The sequence below is a fragment of the Calidris pugnax genome, unplaced genomic scaffold, assembly GCF_001431845.1.
Source record: "Calidris pugnax isolate Ruff unplaced genomic scaffold, ASM143184v1 scaffold133, whole genome shotgun sequence".
Taxonomy (NCBI): Eukaryota; Metazoa; Chordata; class Aves; order Charadriiformes; family Scolopacidae; genus Calidris; species Calidris pugnax.
In genome coordinates, this window is record NW_015090977.1 from 1,945,195 (window position 1) to 1,964,394 (window position 19,200).

Genomic DNA, 19,200 nt, shown 5'->3' on the forward strand with positions numbered 1-19,200 from the left:
GTCCTACCCTCTCTGTACTCACCATAAACTCTTTCCTCACTTGCAGCTAATAAAGGGAATGCCCTTAGAGTTGCAATTCAGATTCACACCTGCCATCCTCACCTTTGGGTAGCTTCTAGCCAACTGTAAGCTGCTCTTGTTGTCTTAGCTCAGCTTCAGCAGATGTCCATGTTGGAGACCAAAGCAAGGGACAAGATGACTTGGCCATGGTGAGATGGGTTCAGTAGATCAGTCAATAAGTTCCCGTTGGCAATGCAGATCTCTGTGTGGTTGTGCCTGTCTGTGTCATTGCAGCTGAATTATCTCTCCAGGGAGCCCCACCTTGGAGCAGAGGAAGTGCCTGTAGACAGTTCCTTTATTAAAAAAAAAAAAAGGCACAAATGCAGATGTTGCTAAAAAGGCAGTTTGCGTCAAGCAGCTGAGACGGAGCGGGTTCCCACGCTTTGTTTGTTTTTCTCCTCGTGCTGTTTCTTAAGTTGCAAAAGTGCTGAGTGGTAAGAGATGGCTTTCGCCGGAGAACCACTTCCCCTTTCTCTCCCTGCCCTCAGTGTTGTCACCTCTGTTGACAGTGTCACAGAGCCCTTTTCGGTAAGTCACGGCCCTTGTTTTGCTCTGCACTGGGGCTTGTTTCTATTTCAGATATCAGAGAGTCTGGGCTTGTCTGTGTGTGCTTCCAGCTGACCCTACACAGACAGTTGTCAGTGTAGAGCAATCCCAAGTTATCCCAGCCTTTTCCATTTCCCTGCTGTTGTGCTGGGGTTTTGTTTACTGGGTTTTTTTTTATTAGTGACTGGTGCTGCTTTGCTTTGTACAGCCCCGAGACCTGCCCTCTGTGTGAAGAGAACCAGGTGCTTTCATCCCTTGCCTAAGAGCAAAGGTTTAAACTGGAAACCAAACATTGCTTTCCTCTATAAAACTCATTAATACACTTGGCGGTTATTAAACCAGGTGCTTTTAAAAGCAAGCAAGGGAAATGGGGATGTTGCTTATTGAAAAAACAAACTGGAGTGGAGGTGAAAGAGTCGGGTGCTTCTCCAGGGGAGGGATGCTGGAGGTGTGCGATGCTCTCAGCTGGTGCTTTGATGGAGAAATGCCCTCGGCTGCCAGGCTCCATGTCCTTCACTGAATTTTCACTGAATTTCACTGAATTTCTAGAGTTGGAAGGGCCCATAGAGATCATCTAGTCCAACTCCCCTGCTGAAGCAGGATTGCCCAGAGCTAGAGCATGTTACTCAGGACTGCATCCAGGCGGGTTTTGAAAATCTCCAAGGAAGGGGACTCCACAACCTCCCTGGGCAGCCTGTTCCAGGGCTCTGTCACCCTCACCGTGAAGAAGTTTCTCCTCATATTTGAGTGGAACCTCTTATGTTCCAACTTGTGCCCGTTGCCCCTCGTCCTCTCACTGGGAACCACTGAAAAGAGTCTGGCTCCCTCCTCCTTCAACCCTCCCTTGAGATACTTGTAGGCGTTGATAAGGTCTCCCCTCAGCCTTCTCTTCTCCAGACTAAAGAGTCCCAGCTCTCTCAGTCTCTCCTCATAAGGGAGATGCTCCAATCCTTGAATCATCTTTGTAGCCCTACGCTGGACTCTTTCCAGTAGTTCCCTGTCCCTCTTGAACTGGGGAGCCCAGAACTGGACACAGTACTCCAGTTGTGGCCTCACCAGTGCAGAGTAGAGGGGGAGAATGACTTCCCTTGACCTGCTGGTTACACTCTTCCCTATACAACCCAAGATACCATTGGCCTTCCTGGCCGCAAGAGCACACTGTTTACTCATTGTCATTTTACTGTCCACCAGGACCCCTAGATCTTTCTCTTCAGTAGTTGCCTCTAGCGGGTCCACCCCTAACCTATACTGGTACCTGACATTTTTCTTCCCCAGGTGCAGGACCCTACACTTTTCCCTGTTGAACCTCATGAGGTTCTTCTTTGCCGTGTGCCAGCCACCCTGGGCTGGGGGACCGATGCTTTATTAACCAGGACTTCTCTTGTGGCCGGGTAAAATGCGTGGGAGACTGGCGGTGAGAGCCGGTCCTGGAGCAGGAGCGATGCCGTTCCTTGAGCCTGCCTGGAGGAAGGGAAACAGCCAGTTTGGGAAGGGGAATGGGAGGGAAATGGCTTGGGGTGCTGAGAAAAACATCAGGCTGCTGGGCCTGCCCTCCTGTAACTTTTTCCACACCAGGCACTGGTGGAATTGCTGCTCTGGCAGGGTGAGTCCTGGCATGATGCAGGAGCCTGCCCTGGTGTCCCCGGCTGCCCTCCCTCCACGCCTGGCTCCACGGCCTGGGGAATGAGCTCAGCGCTGACGCCTGCTACACAGCTCCTGCCAGCCCCAGAATTTTGGTCCTTTTCCTCCCTTTTGCCACCTGTGGATTAAAGGCAGGCAGTGGGGCTGAGCTGGCAGCAGATGAGGTGTGCGGGGCAGAGATGCTCCCCCCAACTGCACGCTCCGGCTGCTCCTAGTAGAGCAAAATATTGGGGGGCTCTTGAAGGAGCAGCCTGGCTTAAAACCAAGGGAAAATAGCTGGGCATGCAAGATTTTTATTTTTTTTTCAGTTCTTAGTAGACACCCTTCTGCAGGGGGTCTGTCCCCATCCTGCTGGCTCTTCAGACAGGGGCTGCCTCTCACTCCTAATTTTGTAGCATAATGAGAATTTGGTAGGATTAGGTAGGAATAGGAGCAGCGTTTGGCTCCCAGCTGAAATCCCCAGCCCTTTAGGACAGACATCTGCAGTGACACTTCCCATTTTCAGGGCTGGGGCTGCTGAGTCCCTCCAGTTAGTCAACACCAGGCTTAACTCGTGTTATTCCTTACTGTCAGACTCGCCTGCCTGCTTCCAGGCAGCCTTTCTGTTTTTCTTTGGTTTTGCCTTTGCTCTAAGAAGGGGAAGGGAACGTCCTGCAGATGGGTTGGAAACTCAAAGCCCTTCCTGGGGGAGCATGGTCCTACCAGGCAGCTCGATGTGTGGCTTCCAGAGCTTGTGCTGGGTGGTGGTTGTGTCCCAAGAGATGCCCTTTAGGAAAGTCTTTTTCTCAGGAGATGGAAGCCTCCATGGTGGCTGCACAATGCTCTTGTCATGGGGGAGCTACAGCTGGAGCCAGGCTTGGCTTAGAAATCCTGGTGCCCTCCTTTTGCTGAGCATTAGTTCATTAACTCTGTTAGGATGCTGCTTCGGAGCACTTTTCTGCAGGGTTCTGATTAATTGATACCTGAGGCTGTCAGAGAAATTATGCTTGTAGTTCTGTAAAGAATACAGGTAGTGGACTTCTATCCAAACATCAAGTATCCTGAAATCTTCGTTTCCCCTATCCCGTCGCTTTTTAATGCCTTTATTCTAAGGGTGAGGGGGGACAGGACAGGAGGATGTGACCACCCTGCAGTGCCTGTGTCACCTGGTGAGGAGGTGACAGCTGGAGGAGTTTCACTCCTCACCGCTCTGGCCCGTTCCTCTGGGCTGTGCGGGGGGACGCGGTGGGAGGACTTCTCCTGCTGAACCTGCCAGGGGATGGTGCCAGCTCTGTTGGTTGTGCTACTTGGCGAGTGCCCAACGAAGGGCTGGGCTGGGCAGGACAGAGCCTGCTGGAAAGGAGCTGCTGGGATGAGTAAGTAGAGCTGACTGGAAAGTCATCCTCAGGCTCGCAATAACTTAATTAAGTGTTTATTAGGATAAAACATTGCCAGAAGCTGTTCAGGTGCCTCTTCGCTTTCTTTGCTGTACTTCTAAAAAGGTTTTTCTCTCCTTTCTTTATGAAGTACTTTCTAAGGAAAACTACAGGGTTCCTTTCGGAGTGTTTTATATTGAGGACTGAAAATTTTTCGTTGAAAACTGGTGGGTGGAGCAGATTCACCCAGCTCCTGGCTGAGCGGCCCCTTGGTTGGAGAGCATCGTGTGAGATGCTTCACGTTATGGCATTGCTTTGGCATAGTCTGTAAACCTGTAAGGTTTTCTCTTTTTTGTTTTCAAAACAGTTTATTTGGAGTTTGTGCTTGTAATTAACGAGCAGAGCTGTGCAGGGTAACAGCTGGGGGGGGGCATTGACTATTTATTTGCCATCTGTAAGTTGTTTGTGGTTCCCAATTTTGGAGCATAATGAGAATTTGGTATGAACCAAGCAGTGTTTTCCAGGAGGAGCTGGGCAGCGAGTCGGGGAGCACGGGAACCGCTCTTCAGAAACCGGGTCTTCTGAGGAGAACGTCTGTGCCTTTTTGTGCAAAAGGCTTTAAATAGTTTTGATGATGTGCCTTTTGCAAATTTCTCCAAAATCTTTCCTGCCTGGGAGAAAAATTGGTACAAGCAGTTATTTCTGTTGGAGTTGCTTAAGCCTTCCGCTTGTGTTGGGTCTCTTCCCAGTGAGCAATGAATTACAAGTAGCACATCACTGGTGGCCTCAAGGTTGCTGCTTCGCTTCAGAGGTGAAGGGGCTAAATGTGGAACAGAAGCCTTCTTTCCCCACAGCTGAGGTGCTGAGGGGTCGCTTTCAGCTTTAATAACCCTGCCACAGACGTGTCCCAAGTAAGTCTTCTCCAGAAGAAAGCCACCTTGTAGTACGGAGGACTGAGGAGGAGCCTGGTGTGCGGATACAACACAACTTGGCTTTGTTACCTCTGCCAAGTTGGCTCCTTGTTTTCTGCTCTCCTGGGCTCAACTTCTCCCCTGACCACATCTAGTGTCTTTTAATACCCGATCTGTCTCCAGGAGGTCGTTTTGAAGAGCATGGAAGCTCCAGTAGGCTCTGGCAAACCAGATTTTATGAAGTATTTCAAAGCCCAAGTTATGCTTGGGAGCCATGGAGCTGTCGGTGGGGTGGAATCAGTAGTGGATGGTAGCACAGCTCTGCTGTTATGGTGACCACAGGTGTTTTGAGCCTCTGATTGCTCTTTTCATACACATATTTTCTACCTTCTGTGTTTCTGAAGGATCTCAGAGTGGAGCCTTCTGTTAAAGTCCTAGAGGAGGAATCCTCTCTCCTCTTTACATCTCAAAGCCAGTATCCAAAAGTGATCCTGCCCTGAAATGTGATGCTTTTGGGAAGGATCATGGGTGGGACCATGACTAGGATGGACCCAAATGAAGCAGCCAGCTGTGGGTGGTACAGGAGATGTCAGGCTAGTGATTGCTTATTTTTTTGTCCCTTTAGCACGTTGCAGGCCCCAAAATCAGCATTTCCCAAAAGAATGGTGTTAAGCTTCACTGGTACTTACTATTACAGCTGCTTGGGCTTTCCTATAAACTTCTTGCCTTTCTTCCCAAGATGTTCTTAGTGCTTGAATCTTGGAGCAGGGGCTTGGCTGAGTGTTTGTGAATTACAGGGTTTTTTGCCAGGGAGCTGTGCTGGATACTGATGTGTTGTGTTCCTGCTGTTAGGAGAGCCCATGGCCAGTGATGCTGAGTGCCCTCCTCCGCCCAGCAAGTGTCCCCAAAATAACGAGCTGGCAAAATAACGAGCTGCTCTTTTCCCAAGGGTTGATGATGGCCACCTCCTGCCCTGGCTCCTGCTCTGCCTGACCTCCCTGCTCTACAAGAATGTTCTGCTTTGCCACATTCTTCAGCTGTTCCGACCCTTCATATGGGAAAATTACATTCCCTTTCCTTGACCTGACCAAGTAAAACTTGTCATTTGTGGTTAATGGCTGAAAACAAGGCTCCCGGTGGCTTTAGGAGAGAAGGTGGCCTCCTGGAAGGTTGTATCTGATGGGAATCAATGTTCAGTTCTGCCCATGTTTCCTTTCCAAGCAGGTGGCTGACAGTAAAGCACTGGTGATAAGGGAAAGTGGTGGAAGTAAGGAGATTTTTAATCTCCCAGCCCTCTAGCTACGTGCTGCTTTATCCACTAAAAATAGTTGCTAATTCCACCTTCTGGGGAAACCTCAGGCACAGGCTAAAGGATTGCTAATATTAGTCATTGGCGTTGCTGATAAAATTAACTATGTGAAAACTGGCTGTGACTGCTGAATTCTTTCTCCTCCTGTGCAGCCTGAAATTCATTTGCCTCTGGTGAGATTGTAAAGGGAGGAGGAGGAGAGACTATCTTCTCGCTCTTCATTGTCCCTGGAGAGGCTCAGCAAAGCCAGGCATGATCTCTTGCCCCACTCCCCTTGTGGGTGCCAGTCTGAAAGCAGAAGTGTCCTTTTTTGGGACATCAGGGCACTGATGAATCAAAGCATGTTTGAGCTAAGTAAGGGAGAATTTTTTTTTTTTTTTAATTATTATCTATTTTTTAAAAGTTCATGGCTTCAGCATAACTCAGTGTTTCTCTAGTTTAGGCTTTAAGAAATCGTGTAGCCTTAAGGGCTTTCAGGGGATCTATTTGTCACCAAAAGCTAGAACGGCTCAGTCAGATATTTTTATATGAGAAGGGTCTAAAGAAACATCTGTGCTCGGTGTGCCCAATGAATTTAGATTTTCTTTTTTGTTTTGTTTTAAACTTTGGCGTAGGTAAAGATCACTGATCCATTTTCATGTGGGACAAGTGATTTATATTTTTTTTTCTGTCTTTAACATTCTAGTTCAAGTGAAACCTCCAGTGCATGGTTGACATCTGGTTTAATTTTAGAAAATAGTCCTGGGAGAAGCTTTGTCAGCGAGGAGGAGTGCTGAGGTTATGACAGACGGGGCATAACAGTGGGATGTGCTACAGGCTTAAAGAAGGTCTTCCTGAATGTGTGCATCTGCTTTGCTGGAGCTCAGGAAAATTTGATATTTTTTTTTATATCCCCACCCGGAAAATGGGGAGGTGCCCAAAAACGTGCTTGAGGTTAGGGGGAAATCCAGCTTTAACACAAGCTTTTGTAATTCCTGTAGCTATAAAAACGTAGTCAGCAAAGCCTATTGTTAAAGTGGTCAACCTCAAATCATGAAACGGGAAGATCACAGGCTCGCGCCGTGCTGTGCCCTGGTTCTTGGTGACGTTTGATGTCTTAGTGATGCTCTTGTCTTCAGTTGTGTTCAGGTAGAAGACTGCTGTTGAGCAGCCCCTGACACGTGTCCCTGGAGTCCCCAGGCAGCATTTAGCCTGGGCTCGTTCTGCAGAGCAGGGGTGGCCGAGAAGGGGAGGACTTGGTGTGTTTTAGCATTCACCTGTATTTTGTAACATGGCATTTCTTCAAATATATGGCGGGGGTTTTTTAACTCTATTGTCATTTCCTGGTCCTCATCTCTTAAAGGAAGGGAGTAAATAATTAGGTTTGGTATTTGTTTAAGCAGAGAAAGGAACTGAGGAGTTCCTAGTCTCCTCTTCAGTTGAAGAGAACAAGCCAACATCTTTTTCAAGGCATGGAGCTGCTGAGGTGCACGATGCCAGGGACTCTCCCATCCTGTTTTATCATATTAATCAACCATCCTGTTGACTGTGGAATTGTTTCTGGCTTTCTTCAAAGCATGTATGACTATCTTATCAATTTTGAGAAAAGCAGGAACCCTTAACTATGCAACAGGATGGCTTAATTGCAAAATCTACAGTGAGTCTTGCTTTTTCCGTGAGCCACAACATCTCTAAGAAAAATACTGGAAGAAGTGCTTAAAATATCAGCTGTTCCACAGAACTTGAGAACTCTGTACTACCCCTTCCCGCAAACCTCTCCCCTCATGTGACCACAGAAAGGGCAAAATCAAGGCAGTGAGTGGTGTCTGATTTCGGCAGCTTTACAGTTTCGCCTTCAGTTAATTCGCTGTGAGAGTTAATTACCATACAACTCCTAGACAGTAGTTTCATGATTTCTTAATCTGTTATGTACACTCATTTTCTTTTGGCTGAGTGCTGAAGGGAGACATTTGTTTCTGCAGGGCATCAGCTGTGCCTGAACCACAAAGCACAGGGTTAACAGAATCCGTAATTAGAGAGATGCGTGGGCTTGTGTGTTAATCACCGGTTAGAAATGTGGATCCCATCTTGAGTTTCAAATCAAAAATATAGCCATAGGTTAATCCCCTCTGCCTGCTTGGGTTCTAACTCTGCAGGCGGAACAGCACCAGGTAAATATTCTGCTTTTCAGTGTTTCCCTCTTCATGTTGTTCCCAAGTTTGAATGTTTGCAGTACTTACATGGGTTGGAAGTTGTTTACCGACAAAACAATTCTGTCTAAATCTTTCCCCTGCAAAAGAACAGGGCGTGCATTCAGAGCCTTCAACCTCCTTGTCGCGTTGCTCTTCTCCTTTTAAAGACAATACCAGAGTTTTCCTCTACTCACTGTTCCTCTCTTCCCTTGCAGCATCAGCGAAAGCTTCCTGACGGTGAAAGGTGCAGCTCTCTTCCTGCCGCGGGGAAATGGGTCGTCTACTCCCAGGATCAGTCACAGGCGCAACAAGCACGCAGGTACCTCCTCGTGTCCCACCACTGAGGGCCATCTGCTCGCTCTTCTCTTCCCCACTCAGCCTTTCTTGAGTTCCTTCTCACCCGGTGACACACACTTCTGTTTAGAATCATAGAAGGGTTTGGGTTGGAAGGGACCTCAAAGATCATCTAGTTCCAACCCCCCTGCCATGGGCAGGGACACCTCCCACTAGAGCAGGTTGCTCAAGGCCACATCCAGCCTGACCTTGAACACCTCCAGGGATGGGGCATCCACAACTTCCCTGGGCAACCTGTTCCAGTGTCTCACCACCCTCAGAGTAAAAAATTTCTTCCTGAGATCTAATCCGAATCTTTTTTCTTCCAATTTAAAACCGTTTCCCCTTGTCCTATCATTACCCTTCCTGGCAAAGAGTCCCTCCCCAGCTCTTCTATAGGCACCCTTCAGGTATTGAAAGGCCACTATAAGGTCTCCCTGGAGCCTTCTCTTCTCCAGGCTGAACAATCCCAGCTCCCTCAGCCTGTCCTCATAGGAGAGGTGCTCCATCCCTCTGATCACCTTCGTGGCCCTCCCCTGGACCTGTTCCAGCTGGAACAGGTGTGTGTTACACCAGGAGTGTGTTAAAGCCAGACCCACCAGTCTCAAGGTTGCCATATTAGTACTGATAGAAAAAAAAAAAAAATCAAATCTCAGTACTCTCTTGTTTAACTGACAAAATCAAAAAGATGAGTGACATCAGGGCAGCAATCGTGACATCACAGACACTTGACAACAACTGCCTCTCAAAATAATCATCCTCTAATTTTTATTACGAGGGAAGGGCTGGAGAATTGCCATCAGAACCTTCGTGCATTGGGCTGGGAAACTTGAGGTTACGATACGGGATGAGTAATTGAACTTCCCGGTCTGAAAGGAACCGGTTATGATGGAACCGGTTACGATCACAGCCTCTACGTGGCGATGAAGAAACCTCTGAGCAAAGGCAGTGTGACTTTTCAGACATGTGAGCAGAGTGAATAACACCAGTCGCTGGGAATTCCGCCCCCTTTATCTGCTGAAAGTTTGATTTGTGTTTCTGCTTTGACTCTTTGTTTGGAAAAGTCAGTCTGAATAATGCAACTCAAACACTTCAGGGTAGGTTGTTTTTCATTGTGTGTATGGTGCTTATTCACTGGTGGTGTTTTAGAGGGATCAGATAGTGTGGGGTTTTTCCCTTCCATTAAACAATCGGCAGGGAAAAAAAACCATCATTGAGACCTTTAGATTTTTGCATGTGGGACAGACAGAAGAGAGGCTGGAGTCAACTTTCTTTGCCAAAAAGTGTCCCCCAAAAGGTGATTTGGTTTGGTTCCAGGTGTAGATTTCTTTCATACCGTCAGACTGTCATCCAGCTCTGCATCTGGCAGAGTTACCTATCTGATGGCTGGTCCACCTCAAAATCTATTTACAAACAACTTGATAAAAAGAGTTGAAGTCAAAAGGCAATTAATTATATACTTCCACTCAGACATAGTACAAGCAATACCCGAATTGCTTCGAATGAGATGCATTAATTACCACTTATCAAAAGAAAATAAATGGTTCTGAAAGATAATTTAAAGCTGGCGTTTCTGATTGTGACTGAAGTGAAATGGTCTTCAGCAGGAAAGCAGAGTCAGCAGTCTTTTAAAAGCTTATCTTGACCTATCTTGGTTTTTATTCTCTCCAAAGTCCTCTGCACAATGGAAGCCCAGGGCGGTTGCTGTCTTGGCTTTGCCTTCCAGAGGGGACCCGCTGGATGGGGACAGCTCTGGGTCTCTCTTGTTGCCTCTTCCATCAGATCTGGAGACCTTGGTGGAAAGCAGTCGATTGTCTATTCAGCCCAGAGCTTTTAGAAGCCAGGTTGCCAAGAAAGCAAATCTGCTGTGTTGTAATTGCTTACAGCAAGATGTTTTGTGTTTAAGAGGCTGGCTTGCCTAAGGGGTGAGATTTTTTTGTTCCTGGAAGACTTTTTTATTCCTGTCTCTTCAGCTTATAGGGTGAGATTTAATGAGGCAGCAGTGCTTGTCCTTTCCACAGTTTCCCTGCTTGTCAAGTGATGTGAATCACAGAATCATTTAGGCTGGAAGAGACCCTCGGGATCATCGAGTCCAACCATCTACTCTAAAGTTCTCCCCTACACCATCTCCCCCAACACCACATCTAAACGGTTCTTAAACACAGCCAGGGATGGTGACTCAACCACCTCCCTGGGCAGCCTATTCCAATGCCCGACCACTCTCTCTGTGAAGAATTGTTTCCTGAATTGAATGGTACAGTATTTTTTTTTATGGTGCTGGGAGATTTCACTCAACAGAGACCTTTGTATGAGTGTGCACCATCTTTCTTTTCTGTGAACTTTTCTAAAGTGCCATATATGCAGGCAGACCGGACACCAAGGGATCAATGTGTCACCTTCCTGAGCAAAACATCTTCGCCACCAAAATTAAACCAGTGATGTAGAGAGTGTGGCTCCGAGGGGTGAATCGGTCACTGGCAGAGCACGAGGCAAAGAAAACGGTCTCCTTTCTGGGACTCTGATAATCCGTGCTCAACTTTCATTCCCATGTGTGTGTCGTGACTTATCTCTGGCACACAAAATTAGAAGGGGGGTGGAGAGCGGACATAACTTTCCAGTGTGGAATTGCTGCCTATGGATGCAATAGTGTTTCAAGTGGCGACGAGAGCATTTTCTAGGAAGGTTGACTAACCTTTCTGACCTGCCTTTCTAATTCGCCAGAAGTGCTAGGATCCAGCAGAAAGAGTAAATGCGTAACAGGAAATAATTAATGCCCGCACCCATTCCTTTTCATCGTATCATCTTCAGTGATGGAAATAAGTGGTTGGCAGATTGACTAGATATGGTACCAGCTGTCCGTGCTCTCTCGCTGGGCGGTCCTGTGCCACCTGGCAAAGGGGCTGTGTTCTGTGGGCTGGTGGGCTTGCTTTCGTGCTCCCGAGGATGCTGGAGGCCAGAAAAAGATGAGGCTTTCCTGGGGCTTTTGCCATCTCTGGAATACTGTAAATCACTTTTAAGATCCCGCCCCAGCTGATGCTTTGCACCTACCCTGCCAGCTCCAAGGAAACAAAAGCATCTGCTGGTGGCTGGACAATGTGATAGGAAGCAGCAGCCGTGCCGTGAATGCCAGCCAGGCCACCAGCTCTTCGTAGGACAGGATGTGATATCTTTGTGCTGATTCTGGCATGCTAAAACCTTTCCTTTGCTGTTTTCTTAATCCAGGAAGCTTACAGAATGCCTTGTGTGTTTGGGGCTGGAAATGCTGCGAGTCGATTAAAGCTGGCCAAGGCAGGAATACTTTACTTTCCAGCTCTGGAGCTCCCGAGGCTGGCAGGGAGGGCTGGGGAACAGGGAGGAGCACAATAAACTTTCTGAGGATGAGGGATAGGGGAACTCCTTGCCTAAGCCTTGCAGAAAGGGTTGTCTTAGGAGCTTCCTCCCTTTTTCAAGTATAGAGATAACCCGGTAGTCCTGGCAGTGTTTAGTTTTGGGTTTTTTTGTTTGTTTTTTTTTTAAAACTCTGGGAACTTAACTTCTTAAAGTGGTTCCTAATGTTGAATTGCTGGCATCAAGAGACGGGAACTGTTACAGTTTGGGGAGGGTAAAACTGAGGTGAAGCATCTTCCATTTCAAGCTGCCTGAGATGTGTGAATGCCTCGTGAGTCAAATACTTGCTGGGCTCTTCCAGGCTACAGGCAGGAGGTGCCACCTGAAGCAGAGGGACCTTTCTTTGCCTGTTGAGTCCAGTTCTCGGTGATTCCCACCGCACCAGCAGCTGGAACTTGCTGGACCTGAGCAGCGTTGCCAGGAGTTTGCACTGGTGTTGACGTGGGGAAATCCTGTTCTCCCACAGCACCCCTGGGAGGACAAGCATCCGATGGATGAGCTGACCTTTCCTGCGTTGCCTGTCTCCCTAAATAATTGCTGTTTAGGGAGGCACGTGCTGGCCACTCCAGCTCTGGGAACAATGTCCTTCAGCAGGAAGCAGCCTCAGGTGCTTGTCACTGCTGGTACTTTGTATGTGACTTCCCCAGCCCTGCAGACTGCCTCGATTTTTCCCACCCCCAGTTAAAATGTAGTCCTGGGGCGTTGACTCATTCTCCATATGCTGAAATGTGTTTCGGGGAGGAAGGAAGAGGAGAGCAGGGGATGTGTAGCCCACTCCACACTAGCTTGACCCTGTCCCATCAGGAGAGAGGCTGCAGCAGCCCTTCAGCCCTGCTCTTCACCAGCTATAAAAATCATTTGGAAAGTGGGTATCAAGCTCTCGCTGGGCAGTGTTGCCTTTCTTCCCCTTCCCTTAGGTGACACGTGTGGATGCTGCTCCATGCCTGAGGCTTCCTCATTTCTGAAAATTCCGTGAAATAGCACAGATTGTAGCACCTCCGGTGAAGTAGAAAGGGAGATCAGGAAAATTAGTCCACCTTCCTAGAAAAATGGTGAATACTTGCTCCAGCATTCATGCTTTTCCCCGCAGTGCTGCCTAAACTGAGCTTCCCCTCCGTGGGGGAGCAGGAGAGGGTGGAAGAGCAAAGGCCTCTTCTTCCCCTTCTGTGCCACCCACCTGGCAGCCTTGCCCTCTTCCTTCTGGGAATGCAGATTAATTTTCCAGGTAGTGATTGGAAAAAAGAGCCTGTGGGGGTGTTAGTGCTTGCAGATACTGAGAAAGGTAAGGTGCTTGCTCAGCAGAGACGCTCTTGGCTCTCTACAGGCTGGGGAGTAGCACTGAGAAGTCCATGCTGCAGCACCAACAGAAAGGTATCTCACTTGGCTTTCAAATGCTTGATGCTTTAGGAATCTGGAACACTCATCTCTTATATTATTTTTTTTTATACTTTAAAGTTACTGCGTGGATTTTTTTTTTTTAATTTTTCTTCTTTCTCTCTTTCTTTCTCTCTTTCTTTCTCTCTTTCTTTCTCTCTTTCTTTCTTTCTCAGCCTCACAGTGAAAGTGTAACAAATGTTTTCTAGGAAAAACTGTAGATTCTTGATTTTCCAGGTGGCAGTTCTTCAATTCTTAGCTGCTTTTGGGTGGGGTTGGTACATAAGTGTAGGTGGGCACGTGGTGCTCTAACGTGAGACTAAATCTCACTTCAAAGGGGATACTTTTATCTAGGTAGTCGTTCTGCACTAAGTAATAGGTTGGTGTTTAAAAAAAAGGCAGATTCCTGATTTGAAGCTTGTGGTAGAATGAGGTGTTGAGCCACAGCATACGGTCTGTTTCTACCTAATTTGCCTTATCTTTTAAAGGAACAAAGAGTAGCGAGGTGCTTTTTATTCCAGTTGAAAAGATAACAGGGTTTAGCAGGAGAGTGAGTGTGGTAGGACGGGAACAGGTGAGCACATGGAGCAAAGAGCAGCTGACTCCAAAGAGATGGAGTTTTGTCATCTCTGAGTGGGTGGAAGTGATGATGCTCACGGTGACGTGTCTGGTTTCTGGTGGACGTTCGTTCTGGCTGGACAGCCTGGAACTTGCATGTGATTTAAAGCTATTTTTGTGCATTCACCTTTCCCTCTCGCCTACAGGGGATCTCCAGCAGCACCTGCAGGCCATGTTCATACTGCTCCGCCCAGAAGACAACATCAGACTGGTAGGCTGGCTTTTTGCTTATCTGCTGTTAACGACTATAAAGGTTAAGTTCCACTTGACAAATACACCTGTGTAACTCAGGAAAGCAGTGGTGCGTGTTACCTTTGAGTGGTTTCATCAGCGGGTTTGGGGAGTCGTCTGTGCAACCACAAAGGTAGGAAAGCAGCTAATTATGCAAGGCCTGATTATTTGGCTGTTCAGTGAGACTCATTGTACAGCTAGAAGACTGCCTTTTGAACCACGTGCTGAGTACTTAGGCTCTCAAAAAGTACTGTAACAATTACCAGAGAGGCTGGGTAATTTAGTTTGGTGTCCTGTTTAAATCAAGAGTAGGTGACTTATGTCTGACCAGCATGAACACCCGCCCTTCATTTGTGTTCCTTGCTGTTCTCCTAACTCCTTGCATCCCGAAAGGCCATGGCTCATCAGGAAGGAGCATGTAGGATCCCCATCTAGGTATGCACCTGTGCTGAACCTTGTCTTTCTGCCTTTCTGGATTATTATCTCCTATATTGATGCAATGAAAGTTAGACATTGCTGTTTATAGCACTGATACGGTGTCCTAAAGACCTCCAGAAGCCAAAGAAGAGTGTGTCTAGGACATATTGAAGTGCTGTAGAAGGTCAGGCATGACTGAGTGTATCTGCATCTCTCACTCAGTAGCCTGAAGTTTCTTTCCTGTGTTGTCTTGGTGCTTCTTAGCAACGTATGGCCAGCATCAGAAGTGGTATTCTGGCACCTCTGGCTTGTTGAATCCTCCTGAGCTGCACTGGAGCCAGACTGATCTTATGAGTATAGCTAGGAAACAGCCAAGATTACCATGGAATCCTCTGATATTTAAAGTGACCACCAAACATATTTTGTCATCAAACTAAAGGACCTACTCCTAAACTTCATCAGGCACACCTTGCTGTCACTGAAATTTCAGTGAAAGTGATGGGAATGGGGGTTCTCAATGCTTTTCAGAATCTGCGCCAGGGTTAGAACATTGGAAGCTATTGAACAAGTCATTGTTCAGCAATATCACTGGCTACATTGTGTGATTTGGGACAAATTAGCCTTAACAGCTGAATAAGGACTTTGTGGGCTGAGACATAAACCCTTTTGTTCAGAGCTACATTTGGAATGCTGAAATCTTGCATGAGGTTAAGTTCGATAGTCTACTTGAATTTAATTGATTCTTGACGAACGAAGGGTGTGCAGAGCTGCAATGGACTCTCTCATAAAATAGTAAATACAAATGAGATTTGAAATATAAACAGTACTGAGAGAAATGCATTCTCTTCTTGTGTTGGCTGCTGTCATTCGGGGGGCAGACTTCACAGCTCAGAGGGCAGCAGAGGAATCTAATCCTCTACAAACCTACACTTAAAATTTGGAACGGCTCTTGCTTCTGTTGGAGCTATTGGCAGGGTTTTTTAGCCTTCCATGAGAGCAGGATTAGAGCAGTGGTACCAGTGTAAGATCAGTAGAAAGGAGAGGGAAATGAGTTTAAAGTGTACAAACTGATTGACCGTATTCCTGTAGCTTAACAGAGTGGGGACTTGTTCGTTATGTGTGTTCAATAGTAAAAGATTTCAAAAAGTTGGGCGCTGTTTTTGTCTTCAGATCAAATATCCCACTGAGAAATGTGTTCTTGTATGAGACACCTGCTCTCGTGTAGCGTGAAAAAGATGAAAGGTCAGTATGAACTTACCTCTTGGGATGTGTGGTTCATAAGGGCTGGTAAGATACCCCATCACACTTCTGACTAAACAGGAACGCAGCAGAAGATAAAGTTGGTTTGTGTTTAGGTGAGTCTAAAAACTAGGAAAAGTGTTGCTGGCCCTGAAAGGATTACAGAGATCTTCTTCGTTCATGGACAGACTGTAAATAACCTCCCCAAATTAAGGAGAAAGGTAGCTCTGTGTAGGTGAGCTATTGAGAAAGAACCTTCCGTTCATCAAGGTCCCTGAATAAATTGCCATCCTCCCTCAAATGAGTGGGATTTCAAATATCTTCATTTAAAAGGCATCAGACCACTTACTTGGTGTGCTCCTACTGTTGGGTGAGCACATGAACTGGAGCTTACTGGAAAGGTTAGAGCCCAATTTGTCATTTGATGGGCATATTAGAGTACTAGTAGTAATTTTTGAGGTTGGCTGGTTTAGAAGAATGTCAAATTTGCTGGTGTATTATTGTAGTAAATTTAGCAAAATACATCATCTGCTCCAGTCCTGGTCCTTTGCTTTGTGGTCAGAGCATAAGTGTTGGATCTAGAGACCCACGTTAAGCCATGCCCTGTTTCTCATAACTGGTCCTCTGAAAATCCCATCCCAGTGACTTGAAGCTGTGACCTTTGGCCGCTGTTTGTCTCGCCATGTTCTGAAGGGGCTTGCATTAAGACCATGCTTCCCATTATTGCTGGCCAAATTGGTTTAGCGAAGTAAGTTAGATTACATTAATCCTCTTGCTGCTGGACTGTCCTCAAGAGAAGCAGGACAGAGCTTGTGTGTGGATGCCCTGGACATAGGGCAGCTGTTGTCCTCCTGCTCCTGTTTCAGGCAAGTCTTTGTTTCTGTTTGAGGTTTGGTTCCTAATGCAGGTAATGACTTTAACCACCAAGACCTTGGTGATTGCTTGCTCTTCTAGGTTGAAGAGCACCCTTTCTGTTTCGCTACAAGTGGTTAGTTGTAGAAACAACCGTCTTTGGCAGAATTCACACCTTGAAGGCCTGACCACTTTCATCCTCCGTGTTTCCCAAAGGAATCCCAGTGACTCAAGGAGCAAGAAGGAAAATAAGGCTGGTTTTAGCATGACTTATCCCAAAGAGATGGGGTGGGGCACAGTCTCTCGCTGTGCGGAGCACATCTGTCAGCTGGCATCAGCATTTGGGTAGTTTCTGTTAGTCTTTGGTCCCACTGGACAAGTCTAGAAGACGCAGTCAACGCCGTCTCCTGCCTGCACTTGCTATTCCACCCCCATCACTAGAGCTGCTGCTCCTGCAACGCCACCGGGAAGCTTTTCCTGCTGCTCTCAGCATAGTCTCCTGCGACAGAGCACTCCAGTGAAGTAGGGAGCTGTGTTTTAGCTGCCATTTGCTGTTTTAACCTTCGTTGTAGAGTCTTGTGGCCAGAACTTATTGGCTAGCAGACAGGTGAGGTGTGAGGAGATCAGAGGGGGCTTCCTCGGGCCTCAAGACCACCTTAGAAAGAACCAAAGGAGCATATTGGGAAAAGCAGCCTGTTCCTGAGAGATCCCAGACAATAGTTATTCTGTGAACTTTTATTTTAAAGATGAAGTGACACTTTAAACTGGGTTCTCTGAGCCATGAACTGCTGTGGGCCACCAAGAAGTGTCTACACAAGCAGTAGCTCGGGAGGGCTGCTGGTGTTTGAGGAATTCAGGTTCAGTTTGTGAAGGATGCCAAACACTGTTTTGAGCTTCAACCACTGGGTCACAAGGAATTTGGCAACTGGGTCCCATCGCAGCTGGCAGGGGCCTGTCCACAGCAGAGGGCAAGGCTGGGCTGTGACGGCTCCTTCTCGCCCATGTTTGCCCTCTGTAGGCCCTGCTCAAAGTTCAAGTTTAACAATAAGGTAAACACTGAAGCCAGACAGCATCTTGGACTTGGATTAGGCTGTCCAAAGTTCAGATTTAGTAGACATAATTAAGACACTTCCTTTCTAGGGATGTCCTAGTTTCTCCTGTGACTAAAATAACTGCAAATGGCTTGGAACAGAGTCCAGAAAGCGTTGCAAGTAAAGGCTGCAGATGTTTATCAGCAAAACCTAAAATGCTGGGCTCCCCTCCCTGGGCTCCTCACTAACCAGAAGTCTGTCTGTGAGAAGATTTGCTGGAGTCACTTCAGTTCTCACTTCGTGGTTTCTGGAGGAGAATTACACTTCAGTGTAGCCTTTCAGGAGCTTCAGTGTTGGTTTGACGTTCACAGCTTAGCTGCACAGCTGCTTTCTGAATGCTGTTGATAGTATTTGATTTAGGGGAGCTTGGGGTGAAGTTCGGGCCTCCTCCAGTCCTGCCAGATCTCTCTTTTGGTACTGGGGGACATGTACTTTTGGTACTGGGTTATGGCAGGAGCAATGAGGCACAATGACTTTCACCTCTTCTGGGCAATCTGAATCCAGCCATGGGTGCAGCTTAGTCATAGGGACATCTTCACAGCCAGGTGTCAGGCAGTAAGGTTGCTTCGCTACTGAGCAATCTGCTAGAAGAATTCAAAGGACCAGCAGGAAACCACCTATGAATTAGGTCCTAGTTGTCTGTCCAGCTGCCTGGGAAGGTGGTGGAAAGAGTGTTGCCGGAGTTGTTGGAGCACACAGTAGTTTCAAGGAAAGCCCCAGCTCTTTGGGCAAAGCCTTATGAGAGGTGAAGAGCACATTCAGTGCCCGTCTATCTTGCTGAATGTGTAATTCTCCATGAAGCTCACCAGATTGGGACCAGTCAGAGGACTGTGGCAGCCAGCCTTGTACACTGCTGGTTAAACACAACCGTGGTGGGACAGAGCAGGCCTGCAGCAAGGTGTGCAGAAGGCACCAGGAACGTCCCAGCTGCTGAGGAAAGCATTGTGTGAGAGAATTAAGTCACTTGCCCCTCTTCTGAGAAGTGTGGGCCATCCATACTAGTGCAAACTGCATCACTGCTTCTGCGCCTGTCACTCAGCATGAAAAGGTGGCTTGTAAAGGTAATAGTGTGTGTTTTGCTGGCCACAATGCTGATCTCTCCTCTTCCTTTCCTTAGGCTGTAAGACTGGAAAGTACCTACCAGAACCGCACGAGATACATGGTGGTGGTGTCCACCAACGGCAGACAAGACACCGAAGAGAGCATTGTCCTAGGAATGGATTTCTCTTCCAATGACAGGTACTCGCAATGTCCAGGTGGGAGAAGTCTTTGCGTTCAGCCATGTGTTGAGTAAAGGGTAGAAACCATTCTCTGGTGTTTGTGCTCTTTGGGGACAGACTGCTTTGGATTTTCCAGCCTAACACTGTCCTTGAGACCCAGAATTCCCCTTTTATTTCTCCAGAGGAGGTGGAAAATGGAAGGCGACAGCATAGCTCTGAGCTTCAGGCTTGTGAGGACACTAAGTGCCCTTAAGCATTTCTGAATGGTGAGGTCCCCAAGGCCTGCATCTGCACACCGGGGACAACTGGCATGCAAAGAAAAGAAAAAGCTGCAATTAGAGAAGCTGGACATCAGGGTTCAGGAGGGCAGCTAATAAGAAAGTGACTGTCAGGCAGCCCCTTGCCAAGGTCACGGCACAAAGGAACTGATGGGAACGTCAGGGTT

At 47.3% G+C, this 19,200-nt stretch overlaps 1 protein-coding gene across 1 annotated transcript in view; it reads left to right on the forward strand.

Annotated features, from left to right (window-relative positions):
• SSH2 (slingshot protein phosphatase 2) overlaps positions 1 to 19,200 on the forward strand; it is a 59,169-nt gene that overhangs the window by 12,848 nt on the left and 27,121 nt on the right. The window contains exons 2-4 of the mRNA XM_014953259.1: positions 8,209 to 8,312; positions 13,852 to 13,916; positions 18,653 to 18,774. Of these exons, the coding sequence (XP_014808745.1) occupies positions 8,209 to 8,312; positions 13,852 to 13,916; positions 18,653 to 18,774 (291 nt within the window). The remainder of the gene's footprint in view (positions 1 to 8,208; positions 8,313 to 13,851; positions 13,917 to 18,652; positions 18,775 to 19,200) is intronic.